Raw genomic sequence first — 21,694 nt, forward strand, 5'->3', positions numbered from 1 at the left:
TACAAACTGTAACCATTAGGGTGTATGATTTCGGGGCTTTAGTTAACATATTAAATGTTACTGCTCTCAAAGGTCAAACTTGAATGGTTGTGTACAGTACGGCGAAAAGACGGTTACAGTCCCTTCAAAGTTAAAATTTGTTCTTAGTAGGAACTCAGAATGATGAGAAACTCATGTTCAGGTGGTCTGAAAAGCAACACTATTCGGATGATGGATGATGAATATGTTTCTAAATTTTGAATTTCGAGTTAAAAGTTGTGATTTGATAAACTTTGGGTACAATAAGAGTTACAGTTATTACACGAATTAGCACGCTTCGTGTAATAAAAGTATTCCTCTGATCGAAGGTGTTTGATGTAATCCCTTTAAAAGTGTAAACTTTCTAGGAAACTCAGATTTCTCAGAAAATCCTGTTCAGGGTGGCAGTGAATAAAACAGTATTTAAAAGCATTGAGAAAGCAAATATTTTTCGATTTGATGAATTTTTTTTACTGTTTGATAATTACTTTCGAGTTAAGAGTTGCGGCTTGAGGAACTTTAATGCCATAAGAGCTTGAGTTATCACGCAGATTAGCACGCTTCGTGTTATTAAAAAATTTCTCTGATCAAAGGTTTTTGATGAAATGCGAATTCAAAGTGCAAACTATTTGATTAGCTGTAAAACATAATTTTATCTGATTTATTTTTCAAATTGACGATGGTTTTAATCAAGAATTTGAGTCTTTAAATATTAAGTTGAGTTTGTTGTATGCAGAGAGAAGAAATTTACGATCAGTCATGATCGCGGGCTCCACTTGTTGATTTAAATTAAATTAATTTCATCCTCTTTTCAAGTTGTAACAAGTTTACCAAGTTTACTGTGGGATTCAAATGTATATTTGTTTGCCTCATAAATAACACAAATTATTGAAAGATATTTTGTTTGTCTCACAACATTTTTATGATCGGATTATCCAAACACTTTTTCCAATGAAATTGCGTTTTTTTTGTATATTTACTAATCTTATTCACTGGACTAACTATTAGCATTATTTGAAGACGGGAGAGGAAGAAAAAAAAGAAACGCTTTTCAACACCTTTTTATAATGGTTTACAGTTTTGAGCCTTTATTTACAATGTTGGTGGTAGGAAAGTTGTTAAGGTGATTCAAAGGGTTTTCAACAACAATTGACTGAGTAAACAGAATCAAACCAATTTGTCGTTACTGGACATTCACTTGATCAATTGATTAATGATCAATTGCTTTTAACCTTTTCACACATCCAAGTACTTGTAACCGATCGCTTAGGCCAATTTATATTCATAATACCTTAGGGTAAAGGCCGAGAGTTAAGGCCAAGAGGAAAGGTTGAGTAAAGGCTCAAGTTAAAGGTTCAAGTAAAGGCAAAGACCAAGGCCAAGGTTTCTTTTGTGTGTGTTTATGTGTTGTTTGGCCAATGCAAACTGAGGCCATTTCCACCATTGGGATCGTTAACAATTATAACAATAACATTTCCAAAGGTATTGTTGTCCATGTTTCAAGGTAACAAACCCTTTTCACACTTTCACACCTTCAATCTTAAGAAACCGATAACAACATCTTTAAGACAATCTTCTTGTTCCTCATCGTCTTGGTCTTGGTCTTCGTCTTTGGGTCAAAATTCCTTCGTTTCCTTTTCATTCTCATCTCAACGCTCATCTTCTTCTTCTTCTTCTTGCTCGTCTTCTTTAGGTCACTGTCGTCTTCAGGTCAAGTCTTTCACTTTCAACTGTCATTTTGTCCATCTTCATGTCATTCCTTCCACCATTTGCTTCCCTTGCGGATGTTTATCATTGAATGTAACATTAAACCATAAAACTGTTTTCACCTTTCATCAATTATTGCATTTGCCGTCATTTAATTGTTTAACACTCAATGCAATAAAATGCTTTATCATATTGATTTATACACAACTGATGTACTGATCCAAGATGATGATTGAGGTTACCAAATGTAAAGATTGTCAGTTTAGTTTGTATGCAATGTCAATTGCTCTTGAAACAAAAGAGACTCTCTTAGTTGACATTTTGATCTCACTTTACATTAAAGTTAATTATCATTCAACTTTACTTCATATCTAAATATGAAAATGAATTTTGCTTCAGCTTTTTTGCCTTCTTCTGTTTTCTGGGCAAAAATCACTTTATTCAATCTTTTTACATGACAAAAAGTACCATTTTGTATCCTCTTTTCATAGCTTTCATGTTGATGGTGATGAAGATGATTAGTTTAATGGTTTAACGGTACACTGTTAATGGTTTATTGTTTTGATGATTTGCACTTTTAATATTTAGTGACACGAAAAAAATGAAAGAAAAAGCAAGTAATTTCCGTTGAGCAGAAAAAAAAAGATATTCAATGATGAAAACAAGAATTGCAATGAAAAAAATGAAAACAAAATGAAATGCTGCCAAAATGGTGCAGGAAATGATCACTCATGAGTAAATCTTTTGATGGGTTCAACACTTCAACATTTTATCATTCAATCAATATCACACAAAATAGCTGTTTGATATTCACAAATTACTGAATCAAATCTCATTAAGGTTCATCTCATCTAAATGAAAAAAACTTTCTTCCGAGTTAAGAGTTGGAACTTTGTGGGTTTGTAGAGAAAAGACTGAGCTGATTAGTACAAATTTCAACGATGGACAGTTTTCGAGAAAATCGAGGTCAAAGTTGAAACAACGATCGCCTTATGTACAGTTGTCCGACCAGACAAGATGATTCCAGCGATAGTAACGGCATCTGCTGCATGAAATCAAAGCCAAATAAAGGCAAATTGAGGCAAAATTAAGGATTGAGTCGTCACCTTGTGGACAGGATTCACACTAATTTCACACAAACAATACATAAAGTCAAAACATGAAATTTCTGTGGGAAAGTTATGATTAAGCTACAATTTTATGAAATAGTCTGAGGTTGACCAGGTTACTGAGAAATTGACGTTTAAACAGAAGGAAAAAAATGCAGAATCCGTGTCTCTTGCTATTGAATTTGGGAAAAATTCTGCTGGTTATTCAGGTTATGACGCGTTGTTGTATTAGGAAGATATGTAAAACTTTGTTTCTCGAAGTAAAGACTAAAGAGTTTGGTTGAAAATCTGGTGCCTTAAAAGGATATCGAAGTTTCAATTTTGATCTTTATTTTGTCGAAGAATGCCGTTCAAAGAAAATTTTTAATTGCATAAAGGGATTCAAATTTAGGTTCCTAAAATCTATCATCAAATCGACAAAGTATCATCTCTCAGCTCTACAAAAAAGCTTTTACCTGTGCTGCAAGAAAGACTTTCATCTCAAAAAAATGAAGATTATCAACGTGACAAAAGCTAAAGATTTCAACCTTTGTGTTTCTTATTCTGAAGATAGTTTTTTCATTAAGATTTCAGGTCTTTTTGATGTCAGATAATTGTATCCTACTCAGTGAGAGGCAACTTTACGATTTGGCGTTTTGGCCTGAAAAATGCAGCTCCACAAAAAGAGTTCTGAATAAATCGTACGACCGAAAAACAGTTTTAATGAAATACCATTCTTCACATTAAATCTGAATCGATCTGCAAAATAAGCAAAGATTTTGCAATTAAATGCCACTCTAAAGTAAGAAAATTATTAAAGCACGAAAGACCTTAATTTTCAATTTTTTTCTCGAAAATTTCGTTGCACTAAATTGATCACAAAATGTTGATTCCTGACTTGCTGATTATAATGACTAAACTGGAACATTTGAATATCTCTTGATCTGAAAATTTATTCGGTTAATTTTCAAGACTAAATGAAGACAATCTCTTGCCCTGTTCTTGAATAATGAACAGTTATCCAGCATATTAGTGATTGTTATTACAAAACCGTATAAGTTTCCCAACAATGTTTATTTATCATAACGTGAGTGTGAATCCAGTCTAACTTTGGGTTTGATTCGTGTTTTTGGTCTGCTTTACCAGTGAAAGGGAAAACTGCACAAAAAATCAAACTGTGAAAGTTGAACAAATTGTTTAACAATGTTTTAAACAAGGAAAGCCTCTTTGATACAGTTAAAGGGTCCAACTAGACGAACCAAAAATATTGTAAATTCAAGTCAACACTTTACTCGATAATGGGTGGCCAACATTTAACCCAAACAATGTTGCCTCTCACACTCTCCATCAAACAGCCATTAATTAATCAAAAATCATTTCAAATTGTTCCCTTGATTACCATTAAATAATATTTAAATGCTATAAATTCAATTTTTAAATTCTCTTTTTTCAGACAAAACATTTGAATAATTTTGATTCAACATGAAGCCAATTTACAGCTCAACATGAGATCCATGATGATGAATGAACAAGCTTAAGTTTAATCGTTTCAACACCCAACATGTTCACACCAGCAACAGATAAATTTGTTCAACTCAACAATTAAAAAATGAACATCAACAAATCCATTTCAAACTCATTCAAGTTTCCAAAAGATATTCAACTGAAAAAGAATACAAAAAAATTCCATTTTCTCAAACATGAGCTTTATGATCAATAAATGACCCAAGAATAAAATCGTTGAATAATCAATAAAAAGTGAAACAAAACACTTTTAATTTACACTAATCGATTCAATCAAATTGAACGTTAATATGAAAAGCAAACTGAACCCGAAACTCGAATGGTGCAAAGTAGTAATTAAATGAGAGTTTACTGTTAATCTTAATCCAACTACTCAACTATTATTAGCTATTAAATGCCGAATAAGTGTGTCTCCGTTAAAAGGATTAAACATTTTGCCATCGATTGCTATTGAATATTGAGCTTGCTTTTGTTTTGTTTTTCATCACTGCCTGTAATGGATCAATGAATGGGAAGAGAAAGTAAAAAAGCCAAAAAACTGGACACACAAAAGGCTAATGTACAGGGTCAATGAGAGGCACTTTGTGCAGACCTTTTGAAAGGTAAAAAGCGGTTCAAGAGCTAAGACTATCAGCCTCCCACATGATCATTGTGATTATTGTTTACCTTTACAAATCTAATAATATCGATAACAATTTACTTTACTTTCAATAATTTCTTTGCCATCGCCACTGATCATCTTTACAATCAATTGATTCTCAATGGCTTCTTAATCCTTTTACATTATTATAAGACCGTTTGATTATCCATCAATAAATATAATTAAAAGCTTAACTCGTAAGTTGATCAACCTCAGTTTGTCCAGTTTCAATGGAACCAAACACAAAACAAAACTCAATCGACTAATGGATTACCATTAACCATTTACATCAACAATTCAATTTACCTGTTTTTATAAATCAACCTTTAGTCTTATTTGTGTACACTTTTACTTTGCCTCTATTATTGACTTTCATGACAATCAAAATGAAGTGCAAATGAAGAAACAAAATCAACAAAAAATGCCTATAAAATTGAAACAAAATTCATCGACTAAACTCATCTATACTCATGTATTGAACTTGCCTTCATTCAAGTTGTCCTTTGCAACTTCGACTAAAATTGTGTTGAAGTGAAAAAAGTTTCTCGATCGATTCAATTTTTAAATTCAATGGCCAAGATTAAAAAAGATTAAATGCAAAACCTTTCGAGTTTGCAGTTGAGGCTTGATATGTTTGTAGAGCCCTTAAAGTCGAGAGATTTTCTTATAAATAGCTTTCAATAAAATCGCTAATAATATTCAAAATTCATCGAAATGCCATTATTCTTGATCGAACAAAAAATGATCTTATTTTCGAAAAAAAATCCGTTCTTCTTCGACTGGGCTTTGAACTAAAGACGAGTCACTCGCTTCGAGAAATGACAATGTTAATGAAAAAGAAATGATGAAAAATGAAACTCATTTAACCAACAAACTGATTGGTAAATGCTAATAATCAGACATTTTTCGTTTTTCGATTGTTCTTTCGTTTTTTCGAATTTTCTCAAAACTTTGAGTCTTCACATTACAAGAAATTTTCGCATTTGAAGCGACATTCTTTCAGCATTTATGACATTTTTGTGTAACAATATGTTGTCTAAGAATAATCTGACTGAACATTGATTTCGATGTAAATTGCCCGATTCCCATGATTCATTGAGTAATCATGAACTTTATAAAACCAATATTTTATTGAATAATCTGAATCTTTTGCCAAAATGAATCTCTTCCTATATTTGCAGGCTATTTATCAAAATGAACATGAAAAATTTGCTGTTCCATGAGAATAAATTTTGACAACTTGAATAACTTTTCATCATGATTTGTGTTCATGAATCATGAATGTATATAAAATTGGGTTGAAAAAGAGAGAAAAGAAGAAAAAAAAATTCACAGTTTAACTTAGCACTTTTGTTTACAATTTAACACTATTAACATGATATGAGCATCGTTATATCATTAATCGTTGGCAATCAAAATAAACAAGTTTTTTTTCTTCTTTTGAGGTTTAAATTGCGGTTTTTTTGCTTAAACTTTCATGTTCATTAGATTCACTAACACATGCAAGTTTATCATTTACCAAAATAAAGGTTTAATTTGTGCGCATTTGTTGTTGTTTGGGCTCAATAAACAACGTTCATCAGTACTTAACATTCAACACTGATATTTATTGACAGTTAATATTGAACCGGAAAACAATGTTATTATTGCTTTAATTTACTGTTATGAAACTTTTCTGTGTTAAGATAAACTTCCGATCATTTTTGGTCTGTTCAATCTCGACTCACGCTTAATACAAGTTCAACAATCAAAGCAATTGCAATTGTTTTCAAGTCTACAAAACGGGAAATGATTAAAATTGGCTCATTCAATTTGCTTCCAATTGAACTTCCGTAAAGAGAGTAAAAAGTGATTTGCGATTCGACAATTAATGTCCATTCATTGAACTTTGCGCAAATGTTTTTGACAATTTAAACCATTCAACTGGCAATTACCAATTGAGTGTCTTTGTTGGTTTCAAATAAAATGCAGTCCATCATCACCTTGTAATGAGTTTCTTGTCTCAACCCTTTTCTGTTCACTTTTTTTTCTTAAAGTGGTGTGGACTTGAATGGTCAACTCTTGATTATGTGCTATTGAGATGGTAAAAATGGTTGTCCATTTGTTTGGGTCAATTGAACCACTCAACCGGATGAAAATCAGAGAAAGTTTCTTCTTCTTGAATGTAAATAATTGATTTGTAAATGCAGTGAAAAGATGCAAGTGAGTTGTTGAAGGTTGACTTGAAAAGGCTTCATTCCAGGTTTGGCTAAGAGTCACTAACAAGGGTTGCTACTGATGAGATGAAAAGTGTTTTAATAACAACATTGAACATAAACATTTGGTAAAGAAGAAGGTTGAAGTTTCCTTTCAAGAAACACTCACATAAAGACACAAAAAGATGATGATGTTCACCGGAAGATAATAACGGAAAACCTCTCGAAACCAAGTGAATAAAGCCTAATAGATGAAACACGTAGAGCAAGCAAAAAAAGGACCACCAAAGACCTTTTGGCCTTTTCGTTTCTCCATTTATCTCACATTAAGATTATCAATATACTGTCCATTAACTCTATACAATTTAAATGGGCAAAAAAATTGACCTCAAATTGGGTTGCAAAAAAGAGCAAAGTTGAACTAGAATTTAAATTTTGTGAGCTTCAATTTTCAACCTCAATGAGCTATTCAAAAGAGCTGCACTTTTTCAACTCTTCCGTCTAATTGCAATCTTAATCCAATTGTACAATTGAAATGTTAAATTGTGTTCAATGGTTAAAGTTGATTCTAATCTATTACTGTAAGTGTGGTGAACCTTTTTTAAATCAACTTCTGGATATCTTCAGTCAATAATTATTGCTCATTTGTTTGATATTTTTATAAAAATAACTCCAAGACAGTTTTAAGTTGAACTGTTTGAGTTAACCCACAACAGTCAATAGAGTAAAATGTTTTAATGTTGATGTAAATTGTTACTTGTCAATAACTATTCATTTACAGTTTCATCTTGAGCAGATGAATTTAAATGTTTTTAATAAACATTCAAATGTTCATTCCTTTAAATTCATCACTGTCAACCATAATGTTAACCTTGTCCTGACTTGGGGAACCTTTTCAATATCAAAGTCACACTTTTACGAATAAATTATCAACAAGATCAAGTTGAGTACACGCGACAATTGAGAGCAAAAAAAGTCAGGTAAATATTTTCACCATTAAAATATCCGATTGAGTTATCAAGTTACAAGTCATCAAATTGTCCACCGGTAACTCAATCCCCAAAAAAGGTCGACTTAAAATTCAAAGATAATTGGATAATTAGTTTCAATTTTCATCTTGATAAACATTCATCTTCAATCGAAATGACAAGAACCTGACCAAAATGTAAAACTGTATCGATTTCAATGATAGCATTGATGGATCAGTTGATTCCAAATGGTTTTAATCATGTTTGGTCTTAACTATTGTCTTAACAATTTCAGAGATTTTCTGGTCTTCTCTAAGGTTATTTTATAGCAACTTTTAACTGAAAATTTTACGGGCAAGAGAAGGTCCAAGACTCAAGTGATTGTCTAATAGTTTGATCAATAAGAGTTGAAAATCTGAGTAAAAACTGGATTAATTTGTGATTAGTATTAGCATTTGTCGATAGAACTGGGTTTTAAGGGTTGGTCTGTTTTTTGTTTGAAATTGTGGTGACAGTTTCGGTCGACTCAAAGTAACAAAGGATTCATCAGGTTGCTTTGCCTTTGAAAGCTGGAAAGATGTTCAAGTCTATATTGATCATAGTGATAACTTTGTTTCAAGAAAGAATGTAAATTTTGCAATGAAAAGCACAAACAAATAATAATTTAAGTTGAAATACTGTTGACTATCAACTGGTTAATGATTAATGATCTTGTTCATCTACAATATACAGTGAGATGATGATGTATGAAGGTGATAATTTGGCAGCGTTGAAATAATTAGCATCTTTAGTTGAATATTTATTACCCACGAAAAAAAAGAGTTTTGTTTTTCATTGTAAACAAGAAATTGGTTTGTTTCTTGACAAAAAAAAGTTGGCTTTTCAACATTTTCCACAGTTTATTTTGGAAGATGATTCATTGATTAAAAGTGTTGACACTTTGATTACTTAAGTTAGTGCGCTAGTTTGATTTAAGGTTGAATTAAATATCAGTGATTAAACGATTTATATCAAGAAACTGGATTGAAGATCCAAGAAAGGTTGAAGCTGAATAAAATGGATGATGAGAGGTGGCTGGTGACGAAGATGAAGTTAAACCATGTTGAGGTAAATGGTGATGCGAGTGAGGATGATTTGATGATAGATAATCGGTTGATCTAAGGACTGTTGAGCCATTGAGTGGACCATTTAAAGTCGAATGGACAAGACAGTCTTGTTGTAAATTTTTCCTCTTTGTTTTATAGCGACGATTTTGGAACCAAATTTTAACCTGAGTTTCGGTGAGTTTCAAAGCAGTCGCCAAATCGGATCGTTCAGGTCCAGAGAGATATTTTTGTAAACTGAATCGCTTCTCCAACTCATAGACTTGGGCGTGAGTGAAGGCGGCTCGAGTTCGCTTTTTACGAATCTTTGAACCAGAGTTTAAAATGGATGAAGTTGATGAGGTTGAAGAGGAAGATGACGATTGGGTAAACCGATTAAGACCGTGATGATGGTGCAGCGATCGGTGATGATCATGGTGATGGTGAAGGACAGGTGGAGGCGGAGGCGGGGGAAGATGATGGGCGAGTGGGTTCACCTCTTGAAGATGGTTTGGTGATATTGATGAGGAAGATGATGGAGGTGACGATGAGTTTGGTGTTGTTGATGAGGTTGACAGGGACAGTGAGGATGATGATAATGATGAAGATACAGGGTTGACTTTATTATCGATTGGTGGACATTTTCCTTCTGGACAATCTGTCAAAGAGAAAAGTAAAACAAGATTAAAAGAAATGGTGAATTTTGACTTCATGTGAACTCGAATTTCATTTTTCATCTTTAATGTGTTGAAAGATTTTCTTCTCATTTTTTTGCTTCTTCCTTCTCTCAATCTATTGACAATTATCATTATTCATTGAACATATTTTAAAGCTAGGGATGGATAAGAAAAGGATTAGTCGAGAAACATTCATCATAATGTTGATGTTGTCAACATGTTAACATGATTAGTTAATCTGCTGTCAATTTGTTTGCCTTTTTTTGTTTCATTTTCATATCATCTTGTGGATCATCATGATCGCTGTGATGATGATGATGATAAATTTTCCGGTTAATAGGAAAGGTTCATTTGTTTCATTAACTTGATTACACTTTGGTTGCTTTAAAGAGCCATTATTGTTGAGTAACATGGGAAAATGATGAGGATTATGAATGTCAAAATGAGATCATTTTCAAGCTTCTTTTTTCTTCCTTCATGATGAAAGGTTGTATTTACTGGACTTGCTACCTCCCACTCTGTGATCAACAATTAAACGATCATTAATTTTAGCAATTTGCTTTCACATGGAAATGATTGTTGACCTGTCAAAAAGTGAGCTTCCAAAGTCAAATGTAAGCTTTGTTTTCGAGCATCATTAATTGTTGCATTCAAAATTTTCACCATTGGAACATTGAAATTTGTAAATTGCTGTTTACATGTTTTATAACGATTGGTACAATTTGACTGTAAAATGAGATATTTTTCAAAAGGTTTGCTACTCTTTTTTGATTGTCTCAAAGGCTACTTGGATTGACATGTTATAAATGGTTATCATCATTGGAAGAATCGGTTTTTTGTTAATGAAAATTTTCATAACATGAAAATCTGTCAACAGATTTGATGTTTTTGTTTACATTGCAACTGTTTGACCATCATATTGAGCAGAGTATAATTTAACTGACCGACCGTGAAACCTAAATTGGAATGGACAGTTAACTAAATGGTGTAAATGGTTCAAGTATTTAGTGTGAGTAAAGTTAAGTCTTTTGTGGTCTCTTTTTGCTTCCAAAAAATGTGTAAATGTCAAAAAATATGATCAGGGTGAGGATGAGGATGTTGATGATGGAGGAAAAGGGAAACCAAGAGGAAAGTTAAATCGTCAAATTACGAGGATAATTAGCGACAATCAGTTACAATGTCTTGAAAAGCGTTACTACTGATCTTGTCAACAGATAAATGATAATCAATTGTCAGTAAATTGTTGAGTCAGAATGAATGTAAGAATGCAAATGGTCAACTTACGAAGTGAGGTTGAATAGATTAGATGTTCAGTTGGAGGTAACCACCTTGAATAGGGATTTTCATAGTAATATAAAGGTGAAGTGAAATTACTAGTTGAAGGAGTTGATGATGAAGATGGACTTTCCTCTGATTTAATTGCGATCTCATGGGAAGGTGATGAAGATGAAGGTTGAGGTGGAGGTGAATTTGAAGGCGATCCTTGATATGGTTTAACGGGATAATCGGCTGACTTTTGTTTATTTGAGGGAAGCTTTAAAATATCCGAAACACTGAATCCAATTGTTACCTTGGCATTGGCACCATTGGTATCGTCAATACTGTCAACGGACATGATTTGTTGGATGATTCGTTTGATGGTTGATCCAGTTGATTGTCAGTGAAATAAATAAATCATAAATAAATCAAAATTAGAAACATTATTATGGAGTGAAAATCAATGATCAAATGTTAAGTGGTACAAGTAAAGGTGAGAAGTAAAAAACAGAGAAACTATTTGCAGAGTTAATTTACAAATTGATATAAATGAATTTGTAATGATTAAGATAATAGTTAACTGTGAGGACTAAAGAGGAGTGAAAAAAAGATGATGAGAGATGAGAATAAGAAGATGAAGATGAAGATCGGGAGGAGTAAGTATCATTAGTGGGATGAGCCTTTCATTGAAAATCACCATTAGCCAAGTCTTTTTACCAAGTCAGGTCAAGTCTAGTTTATACATTTCGTTTTTTTACTAACAAGTTAACCATCGGTGATACTATTAATCGATTATTAATGTGGCTATTAGTATTAAATTATCAAATTTAAATTTAAACATAATTATAAAGATGTAACTTGAACAAGTAGCAACAACAAATGAGCAAAATAGGAAATAGGTTTCCTTGCTATACGCCTTTTTCAATAGGCTTTTTACCATGTAAACTCATCAAGTGTATTCGTATTGTGAGTCCTTTTATGAGTAGTAGGAGGAGGATAAAGATGAAAATAGCAGGGAAGACAAGTGGGATGAAGAGGAAGGCGGACTTACCTTTACAGGGATTACCTTGGTTCCTGTAAAGAAATGGGTTGAACATTTCTTTCCTTCTTTCCTTGTATTGGATATGGAAGCCAAGTTTAAGCAATTTTCTTAAGATCAACTAATCAAAATTATCAACTTTACACTGTTATCCATATTCATTTACTTTGTTTTATTGTAATATTATTGCTGTCAATTAAATAAAGTCACTCAATATTTAATTCATCAAATATTACAATTTATTAAAGTAGCTAATGTCTCAGCATTTACAATTGTAATCTAAACATATTGCTCACTCTAATGTTATGAAGGCTTAATTAAGCAACGACCCCTCAATTTTTTCAAATCCATAATTTTTATTTTCTTTTGTTTCAAAATATGAAAATTTGTTTTGTTTATTTACTTATTGTTTTATGCATCATTTTTTAATTGTGATTTTAGTTATTTTTATTAGATTATCTCATCTAAATGTTAAAATATTTATGAGTCTTTAGTTGGATTTATGTTTTGTGTTATATCATTTTATTATAATAATGTGTTATAATAATCGTTCAAAAGAGCTGAGCAGCAGTACGTTTTGCCTTCTTGTTGGCCTATTTTGTGATATAACGAGTTGCTTTTTTGCTTTTGTAACTGCAAATCGTTAAGTTAATAGACCAAGATTGGTCTATTTATTTATTATAATTTTATAGCTTCTGTTGGGGATGCAATGTAATTGAGATGTCTGGACCGATCATTTTGTTTTGGACTTTTGAATATCATTTCATGCTACATTACACCAGCAGATTGAATTAAGATTGGATTTCGAGTTTTATTGAATGTTTGGTACAAAGTTTAAAGTTATCTGGATGGAATCATTTCTCAATGAGCTTGTCCTGTTACTTCCAGATTTGCTGCCTTTTTTTGATACATTGTCATATTTACACTTGTCAAGAGTGTTACATTTATAGGGATAAAAGCCTTGAATTAACCGAATTATCTGCTGATTGGGATGGTGAAGATGAATCTTGAAACTTTGAAAGAAATTTCAATACTAATAAGAATACCTATAAAACGAGGAAGAAATGATTGACTTGAAAATAAGTTAAATGAGGATATTTACACGTTTTAAAAGCATAAAAAGCATGGTGGGATGATGATTACGATTATGATTACACCTTAGGCATCACATATAACATCTTGAAAGTGATCATTCTTCATTTAATGGAATCAACTGGAAAGAGTAAGATTAAAACTCGTAAATCATAATTATCAAACATTTATGTATTCCTAATAATTTGGTTTACTTATTTTTCAGTCTTGTCCAGAAAGCAAAAGGAAGAAAGAGAGAGAGAGAGAGAGAGACGAAAAAACCTTTCAAAATGGCTGATAACACCTGAATAATTAACACAACCTTGTTATGGTCCAGATGTGGTTTAGATATCGATATAGCTGAATGTTTAATTTAATTGATGAAAACAAAATTCCAATCAATTTACATTAAAATCAACCAACCAACCGATCAAAGTATTGGAGACAACTTATTGACATTAAGACTATGAATGGCTATTGGCTTATTACCTTCTGTGTTCAACAATATTCCGATTAATAATGCCTGTTGATGATAACATTATAACTCAATTCTTAATTGAGTTTGAGTGAATCAAAGAGATTTCAAGATTAAAAAATTGAAACTTAAAAATATGGATAACTAATTGACTTTGCTGCTATCATCATCATCGTTATTATCTTCACACTTTGGTTGAGTTCATCATCATATCTACTGACTTCATATTATTGAAGCCCTTATTGATTCAACTAGTGATAACAATTTATTGAAACTGACATTTTTTCAAAAAAATGATTGATTCATATTAGCATTTATATATTTGTGTGTGTTTTGTACCTTATTAGCAGTATTAATCCGTCTCATGTTTAAAGCATGGTGAGTGATAAATGAGTTATACATTTTACCACAAACAAACTGTAAATTTTTACCTTCCTTTTTCACTAATAGCACTTAGAATGATTACTAAGTTACACCTTACATTATCTTTATCGCTATCACACGTCTTTAAGCGCCTTTCAAATAATTGGTAAATTTGTTTCAGCCTCAAGGTGAAAACTATCATTTAGAAGACCTTTGCTCAAGAGTTTTTCACTGAATCTTTTTCACATTTTTTTACCATTTCATTTTTTTCATTTTTCTTTTTGCTCCTCATTTTGCTTATTGATCAAGTAACTGATATCCAACACATATGGGTACTTATAATATTAAAATTAATGTAAAATTTTCTCTTCTTCCTTTTTCTCTCATCATTCTTATCATTTTTTCCGCCAATAAGTAGGAAGGTCTTAACTGTAAAATTTGCTAATAGATGGTGTTACTTGCTGGGAAAATACCGCGAAAAATGTAAACATATGACTATTTATTCATTGTTTTTTATTTTCAAAATTGTGATTTATTTATTTATTTATTTATCATGACACCTAGAACACCTGGTAAACTATCACCAAATTTACTGAAACCATCGGATTTGTTTCAACAATTGAAGAAGAGAAAATTAAATTCTGACTCTGGTCCAAGGAAAAAGCTTTTCGTTTCTCCATTACGGAGTATTATCTTTACGACACCAGAGAAAAACTATCAAAGTGTATCTCAAAGTTCATCAAGAAGAAAAGGTACACCCAGAAAAACACCCAAGAAAACTCCAAGAAAGACACCAAGAAAAACACCTAAAAGAGCTTTGGTTTTTGGCGATGAAAAACCATCTTTACCTTTGGGTGCTCTTTCCGAAGATGCAAACCTTGAAGCACCAACAGGTACGTTTATCATGTTTTTGTTATGTTTTGTACTAATAATTTTTTGTTTTAGTTAAAACTGTCAAAGGCCTCGCTTCAATTCCTATTGATTGGTCATTAAAAACAAGAGTGCGTTTCTGGTCGGATAAACCTTTCCCTTACAAAGGATATTTCTCCTCGAGTGAGAGTGCAAATGGAACAACCTCTTTTGTTAGGTGTTCAGGTGATGAAATCAGTGCAACGGCGAAACTCAAAAAACACTGTTTTGTTTGGAGACATCCACATTTACCTGGATTTGATTTGTTTCCCAGAATTAATAATCGATGCAAAGTAGCTCCAATAAGCAAACCCATGAGTGAAGATCTTTTAAATGAATACTGTGCAAGTTTAAAAGATTTATTCGATTTAATGAAATGTCGACAGGTCGCATATTTTTATCTTTGTGCATATTCTTTCACGGCCCTCTTTCGAGCTTCTGGAGTTGCAGGCGTTGATGAGATACACGTTTGGATAACTCCGACAACTGATGGATTCAGAAATTTACTAAAAGAAGAGGGAATTGAATTCTCTATGCCTTTATGTGAGAAAGCGACAGATGAGGAATCTTCTAGTGCGATGGACGAAGAAGAAGACGCAAATAACTTTTTGGAAACCTTAGGAGTTGATTTATCAAATGAATCGTCCTCTATAAAATCTCAAAGGACCAAAACGTGAGGATTATCTCATCTTTATATTCAAGTTTCATTCTGATTTATTTTTATTTTTCTTTCAGAAAACCTAAAAAGAATACGAATTCTACTCTAGTTATGGTTAAAGGAGCACAAGTGCAAGATTTGATACCATTTTTATCAAGTTCTAAAATTGTTTTATCAAAATATGGATCACTTGCTAATATACCTCCGACATTACTTGCTCCTGTAGCCTTCGAAGGGGCCCAGCTTCATTTTTTAAAATTGAATCTAAATAGTATTTTAGATAAATCAATGTATAATATTGAACTTTGTGGACCGATATTACCAAATATGGTTGTCAATTTGTGTGAATTGTTTCGATCAACAGTTGGTGATTTTTCATGTAATCTTATTAATTATGATTATTGTGGTCCTTTCGCCTCAGTTGCTTCACACTATCAAGAAGTAAAAGAAGAATCAAGTAAAAATATTTTCGCTGCTGAAAGTCTCCGTGATTGTGGATTGTACCAAAGGTTTATTGAAGACATGTGCTCAACGAATAATCAAAGTTCATCATGTATTAACACAATTAGCTGCAAAGATGGTAGATATTTTGTAAAATGACATTTACTGTCGTTAGGTACAAAATTTTAAAAAATTTAGATAAATACACCAATAGTTAATGACTGAACAGCTATCTATTCATTCAAATTAATACTTAACCTTTAGACTGTTCAAGCTTTAGTGATTATTTTTTGATGAATCAACAAAACGGTTATTTATCAAAAAAATGCTGTTATTATTTATTGCTTTTGAAAATCACTCAATTACCCTGTGTCGTAAAGATCAGACTTTACATAAAATTTATTCAATTATCTAGAAATTGATTCAACAATTAATTTGCTTGATAATGAAGTTTTCTATTTTCAAATTAGTCTATTATTTACTTACATTTTCGCACAATTTTATTCACGAAGAGCAACAATTCAGAAAGTTTATCCAAGCTTACAATAAAAGTTACACTTTTGGTTCTCATGAATATTGGCATCGGTTTCAAATTTTTCAGGTAATGATTAATTGTTACTAAAAATGTGAATTTTCAACGGTATTCTTTAAATTATCTTTTTAATTTGTTATCAGCGGGCTCTTGGAAAAATTACCATTCTGAATAACAATCGAAAACATCCAACCAGTGCTTTTTTTGGGTTGACTCCATACGCTGATTTAACTCTCAGCGAGTTTAAGAAAAAAGGTAAGTTAGTGGGTATGAAAGCCCAATAAACTTTATTAATTTAGAAGTAATAACAATTAATATTATGTTAAATATTTTCAATTTCAGTGATCAACTCACCATATAATGGAAGAAAGTTAAACGTATATAAACAACGATTAGACCTTACTCAGTCTAAACCCATTTTGAACAATTTGGATTTCAAGCAAATGCTTAATGTGCCACTTGCTGTTGATTGGAGAACAAAGGGAATTATTGGTGATGTTGTTGCTCAAGGTAAATGTGGATCTTGTTGGGCTCATACAATTGTTGATACAATATCATCGATGGTTGCCTTAAATACTGGCCAATATGTCAAGTTAAGTGCTCAACAATTGCTTGATTGTTCAGACAATAATTATGGATGTGATGGAGGTGATCTTTGTCAAGGATTACTCTGGCTGGCTCAAAATAATGTAACCTTATTGACTGACCAAGAATATCCGTACAAATTCCATTCGGGTAAATGTCTTCAACCTAAATCTACAAAAGGAGTACAAATTTATACCAACTTCACTTGCCATTCGTAAGTCTGTCATTTTGATTGTTGAATATCAATAGCAATTCAACAATTTAACCAATACCATTACCAGGTATCAACTTACCCTGAGTATTCCAATATTTTATTTGTAAATTAACAAGTTCAATTTTGGAAACTTTAAACAGAAAAATAATTATGTTTTACAATACTCTACCTGTTATCTATGAAACTGAATGGTAAAGACTCGCTAATAAAGAGTTGTTACTTAAAGTATCCTTTTATTTTCTGTTCATTTTCTTGTATTTCTGATCTTTTTTTGCCTTATTCCATGTTTAGCGAAATTGGTCACGAGGAAAATATGGTACGATTGTTGGCCAACCATGGTCCACTAATGGCTGCAGCTGATGCTTCTTTCTGGCAATATTATATCAATGGTACTATTCACGATAATTGTGGCAATGATGCTAACCATGCTGTCCAAATTGTTGGTTACAACTTGAATGGTAAGAATTAACAGTTACAGTAGTGGCCAGGGTTGAGTTAACTAAAGCGAAAATTTTTTTTAGTCATCCTCCAACAGTAAATGAAAGATCGAAGATGAGTTTCTCTATACTTTTTTTCTTATCTCTACAAACTAAATACGCTCGACATGGTAACACCTAAAGATTAACGCAAGTCTGATCCTTTTTGGTTAACTTAATGTCAGCTCTTGGCTAGCATCTTGAGTTTAGTGTGTGAAGCTCGCCAGTTCCATAAGATAGGGCGAAAAACAGTAGTGCTTATTCAGGCTAAGCTCCCTTCCTGATGAACGCACAACTAAGTTGGATAAAGCCTAGCGCCTATGGGTAGGTGAAACACCAAGGTAGCAAAGATTAGACGGAGCCTTAAAAACTTTCGAGGCTGGCCGATCACACAAGCAAAAAGTTAACTTAACCCTGACCACTACTGTACCTCCTCTGTTATTTACCTCAACCAGCTAAGACATTATTAAATGTACTTTACAATTCATGCAAACAGGACTCTTCTAGAGCCACTTACACTATCAGTTTATGAATTTTCTTGGTTCTGTTTTCATTTTTTTAAATTTCTCTTTTTTAGACACTATTCCTTATTACATTATTCGTAATACTTGGGGAACTCAGTGGGGCATGAATGGTTACTTACAAGTCGCTATTGGAAATAATACATGTGACATTTCAGCTGAGGTTGCAGCGGTTTGGGCTAAATCAGATAATTGATCCATCTTCATTGCACCGTTAAACAAGGATAAAACTGTTAACTGGTAAACTGGTTGCAGATACTCAATGAATCCTTCTTCAAATTAGCAGGCCAAAGACTTCACTATCGCAATAACCATCACCATTAACATTACCATTACCCATACAACCATCATTTTGATTATTTTCATCTTAAAAAAAATGTGAGCCTTCATTTATCATACCACTAAACACCAACTACTTTAGCTTTTTTGGAAGAGAGAAACCATAAAACCAAAGAAAAAAGAAACCTTTAGCTCTTCTTTGCCTTCCATTTAATTTGAACTTCAACTTGAAATTTACTGTTGCCAAGATTCATCTGTTTTCACTGTATTTGATAAAGTGGAACTAAACATCATCAATTCATTTTTATCTTTAATTTCTGTTATAAGTAGTTTGATCATTTAACGATGATACAAAAAGATTAACAAAAGAAAAAAAATCGAGATCAAATTTATCTTTTATAATAGAACGGCTGATGTGAAAACTCAAGTTAAATGATCAAATTAGGTTGAAATGAAAGTTGATCTACTAGAGAAAGTAACCAATTTCTATCAGTATATAAACATTGTTATAATGTGAAGTTATTTTTGTTATTTTGACACAATATTTAGGAGAAATATATTTTCACGAATTTTATTTAAAGCTCAAGACTTGCCTGTGAAAACTGTCGCACCTAGCTGGTGCTACAAAAATGACATTATGAGAGGGTTACATATCTTTAACTTAAACTACGCAATTGAAGATATCCTGATCATGTGAACAACAGTTTTCGAGTGCTTGATTTCCATTTTATATTTGTCATCAATAATTGGAATCGTTTGACTTTAAATTGCTACCTAAGGGAATAAAGCATATCCAGAATGTCACTTTGATTGTTTGAGTTTCCATTTAATCCTCTCTCATCTTCAACCAATTGAGTGATGCTCGGATAAAGGGAAGGCAAAGACGACTGTAAATAATATTATGATTTATCCAAACTACAATCAGGTTTTATTTTTCGTTCTGAAAAGACAAATATTGCATTCTCACTTTAAAATTGATTAACTCTTGATTTAATCCCCATTTGCTTACCATTAATACGTGTGTTCATCTTTTTTTTCTAATTGTGTTGTCATCAACAGACTTTGACTATTCTGAGATGGATTCCCATGATATTATTCAATACGGAACAGAATAATGAAACAAAAAAGAGGATGTAACTTGGATTCAGTGATACAAAAAGAGCTGCAGTTAACAAAAACTTATCAACACAAAACGACAATACCAACATCAACAGTAAGAATAGGATAAATGGAGTCGATAACAAAGCAAAGATGAAGAAAGGAATTGAAGAAAAGAAATGAAGGAAGACAAAACATGATCGAAACTTGCAGCTATTTAAAAATGTCGTATAATTAAATATGTTATCAGCCAAATTTTAGTATCAAAAGGGATTGATAATGAAGATTTGGTGGTTCCCAAAATGGAAAACAGAGAAAACAGAGAAGAAAAAAAGTTGAAGAAGAAAAAAATGAAAGCGAAACTGTTCCTTTCTTCTTTAACCGATAGCTGATTAAATGATTCACTCATCAGAATAAAAAGTTGATCACTGCCACCCTCATCTCTTTCATCACCATCATTATCATCATTAAGAACCTGGAGGCAAATCAAAGCAAATGAGCCATGAAACTCATAAACTTGTCTGTACTTAATCAGACTAAGAAAAGAGTCAACAAAACAATGTCTTTGCTATCAACATCTTCAGCTTTTCCATTGAACCATAGATTAAATTCATTCCCCTTTTCCTTCTCATCTTTCCATCTTCCATCTTCTTCTCTTTATCATTCCTCTCTGTCTCTATATTCATGGGTTCCTCACTAAATCGGAAAAAGCTCAATCTTCTTCATTCCCATTTTTATCCATCTTCTTCCTCTTCGTCTCTACAGTTTAACCTCTTTTTTGGACTGATTCAACTAAATGGTAGTCATTTTGATTTTGGTTTTGGTTTCATTTTGCATCAAACTTTCCCCTTTTTAATCAATAATATTTCAATCTAATCCAATGCACCGAAACAAAGTCAATGTAACAACAACAACAACAATCAATTACAATTGGAATCAATCATTGATCTCTCAACACATCACTCAACTCGTGTCTATACAATTTTGTATCATTTTCCCAGTTTTACTGTATTAATGCATGTGTAATAAAGCACAGTTTATCGTGAACCTATTTTATAGCTTCTATTATAAAAATTACTCTAACTGTATATACTGTGTGAGTCAAAAGTCAGTTTCAACTTTGAATCAATATAACTTTCGAACAGCTCTAGATAGGACCATAATTTTTTCAGCGTAATGCATAATTTCGGAGGGGATTACATTTTCTAAAATAAAAAAATTTATTCTGAGATATCGACTTTTCACCCTTCAAAGTGGGCTTCACAGGGCCAGAATTACGATAATTTGCTGAAAATTTTTTTATTTTAAAAAATGTAATCCCCTCCGAAATTATGCATTACGCTGAAAAAATTATGGTCCTATCTAGAGCTGTTCGAAAGTTATATTGATTCAAAGTTGAAACTGACTTTTGACTCACACAGTACATTATACTCAACTCATTACTTGTAAAACAATACCAAGTTTCATTTACTTCATTTGACTTAATTATATATTGTATTCATTCTTGTAAATCTCAATTTACTATTCTTTGTTTTTGTCCTAATAATTATTTTCTAAGTCAACAGTCATTGATTTTCAACATAAGATTGATGTTACACTTTTGTTACAAAGAACCTCAAACGAAAATTCAGACATTCCCATTGATTTTCCCATCTAATTTCAATATCGGCCTCTAAGCAATCAACGTAAATTTGTAATATTTTCATTGATTTTTCTGACAAACCAATAAACGAGCATTAAACCAGACAATCAAGCCAACTATCATTTTTGTAATAATTGACCAGAAAATTTCCAAAGCTTGCAATTTCACTTCCAGTTGAAAAACATCACTCAAATTAAATCCATGATCAACCAATTCCACTAAATGGAAGTCTGGA

At 32.1% G+C, this 21,694-nt stretch overlaps 3 protein-coding genes and 1 long non-coding RNA gene across 6 annotated transcripts; 3 read left to right on the forward strand and 1 right to left on the reverse strand.

The window, feature by feature from the left end:
* The first annotated feature begins 1,070 nt into the window (after window positions 1-1,070).
* LOC149093887 (uncharacterized) lies at window positions 1,071-1,853 on the forward strand. The gene is made up of 2 exons (XR_016199085.1): window positions 1,071-1,522; window positions 1,712-1,853. It is a non-coding gene; the product is annotated as an uncharacterized LOC149093887 (long non-coding RNA).
* Window positions 1,854-8,988: 7,135 nt separating this feature from the next.
* LOC107359941 (uncharacterized) lies at window positions 8,989-11,514 on the reverse strand. Its single transcript, XM_015926544.3, has 2 exons — window positions 11,184-11,514; window positions 8,989-9,880 (listed from the first exon to the last, which is right to left on the reverse strand). The coding sequence occupies exons 1-2, from the start codon at window positions 11,512-11,514 to the stop codon at window positions 9,123-9,125; spliced, it is 1,089 nt and encodes a 362-aa protein (XP_015782030.2). The 3' UTR covers window positions 8,989-9,122.
* Window positions 11,515-12,540: 1,026 nt separating this feature from the next.
* Window positions 12,541-16,338, forward strand: hd (humpty dumpty). Its single transcript, XM_089268219.1, has 6 exons — window positions 12,541-13,417; window positions 13,493-14,119; window positions 14,520-14,587; window positions 14,669-14,997; window positions 15,050-15,686; window positions 15,749-16,338. The coding sequence occupies exons 3-6, from the start codon at window positions 14,553-14,555 to the stop codon at window positions 16,269-16,271; spliced, it is 1,524 nt and encodes a 507-aa protein (XP_089124345.1). The 5' UTR covers window positions 12,541-13,417; window positions 13,493-14,119; window positions 14,520-14,552; the 3' UTR covers window positions 16,272-16,338.
* Window positions 16,339-16,482: 144 nt separating this feature from the next.
* LOC107359400 (humpty dumpty) lies at window positions 16,483-21,566 on the forward strand. Of its 3 annotated transcripts, none has more exons than XM_089268220.1 (7): window positions 16,483-16,713; window positions 16,788-16,899; window positions 16,987-17,443; window positions 17,735-17,901; window positions 18,497-18,818; window positions 19,269-19,644; window positions 19,779-21,566. In XM_089268220.1, exons 1-5 carry the CDS (start codon window positions 16,558-16,560, stop codon window positions 18,634-18,636), a joined length of 1,032 nt encoding a protein of 343 aa, XP_089124346.1. In that variant the 5' UTR covers window positions 16,483-16,557; the 3' UTR covers window positions 18,637-18,818; window positions 19,269-19,644; window positions 19,779-21,566. The 3 variants fall into 3 exon arrangements, with proteins under 3 accessions (XP_089124346.1, XP_089124347.1, XP_025016047.2); XM_089268221.1 differs by having other exon boundaries at window positions 19,269-19,608; XM_025160279.2 differs by lacking the exon at window positions 19,269-19,644.
* The last annotated feature ends 128 nt before the right edge of the window (window positions 21,567-21,694 follow it).

This window comes from Tetranychus urticae, chromosome 2 (genome assembly GCF_039701765.1).
Source record: "Tetranychus urticae isolate SD_2017Ah chromosome 2, NJAU_TeUrti_SD_1.0, whole genome shotgun sequence".
NCBI lineage: Eukaryota > Metazoa > Arthropoda > Arachnida > Trombidiformes > Tetranychidae > Tetranychus > Tetranychus urticae.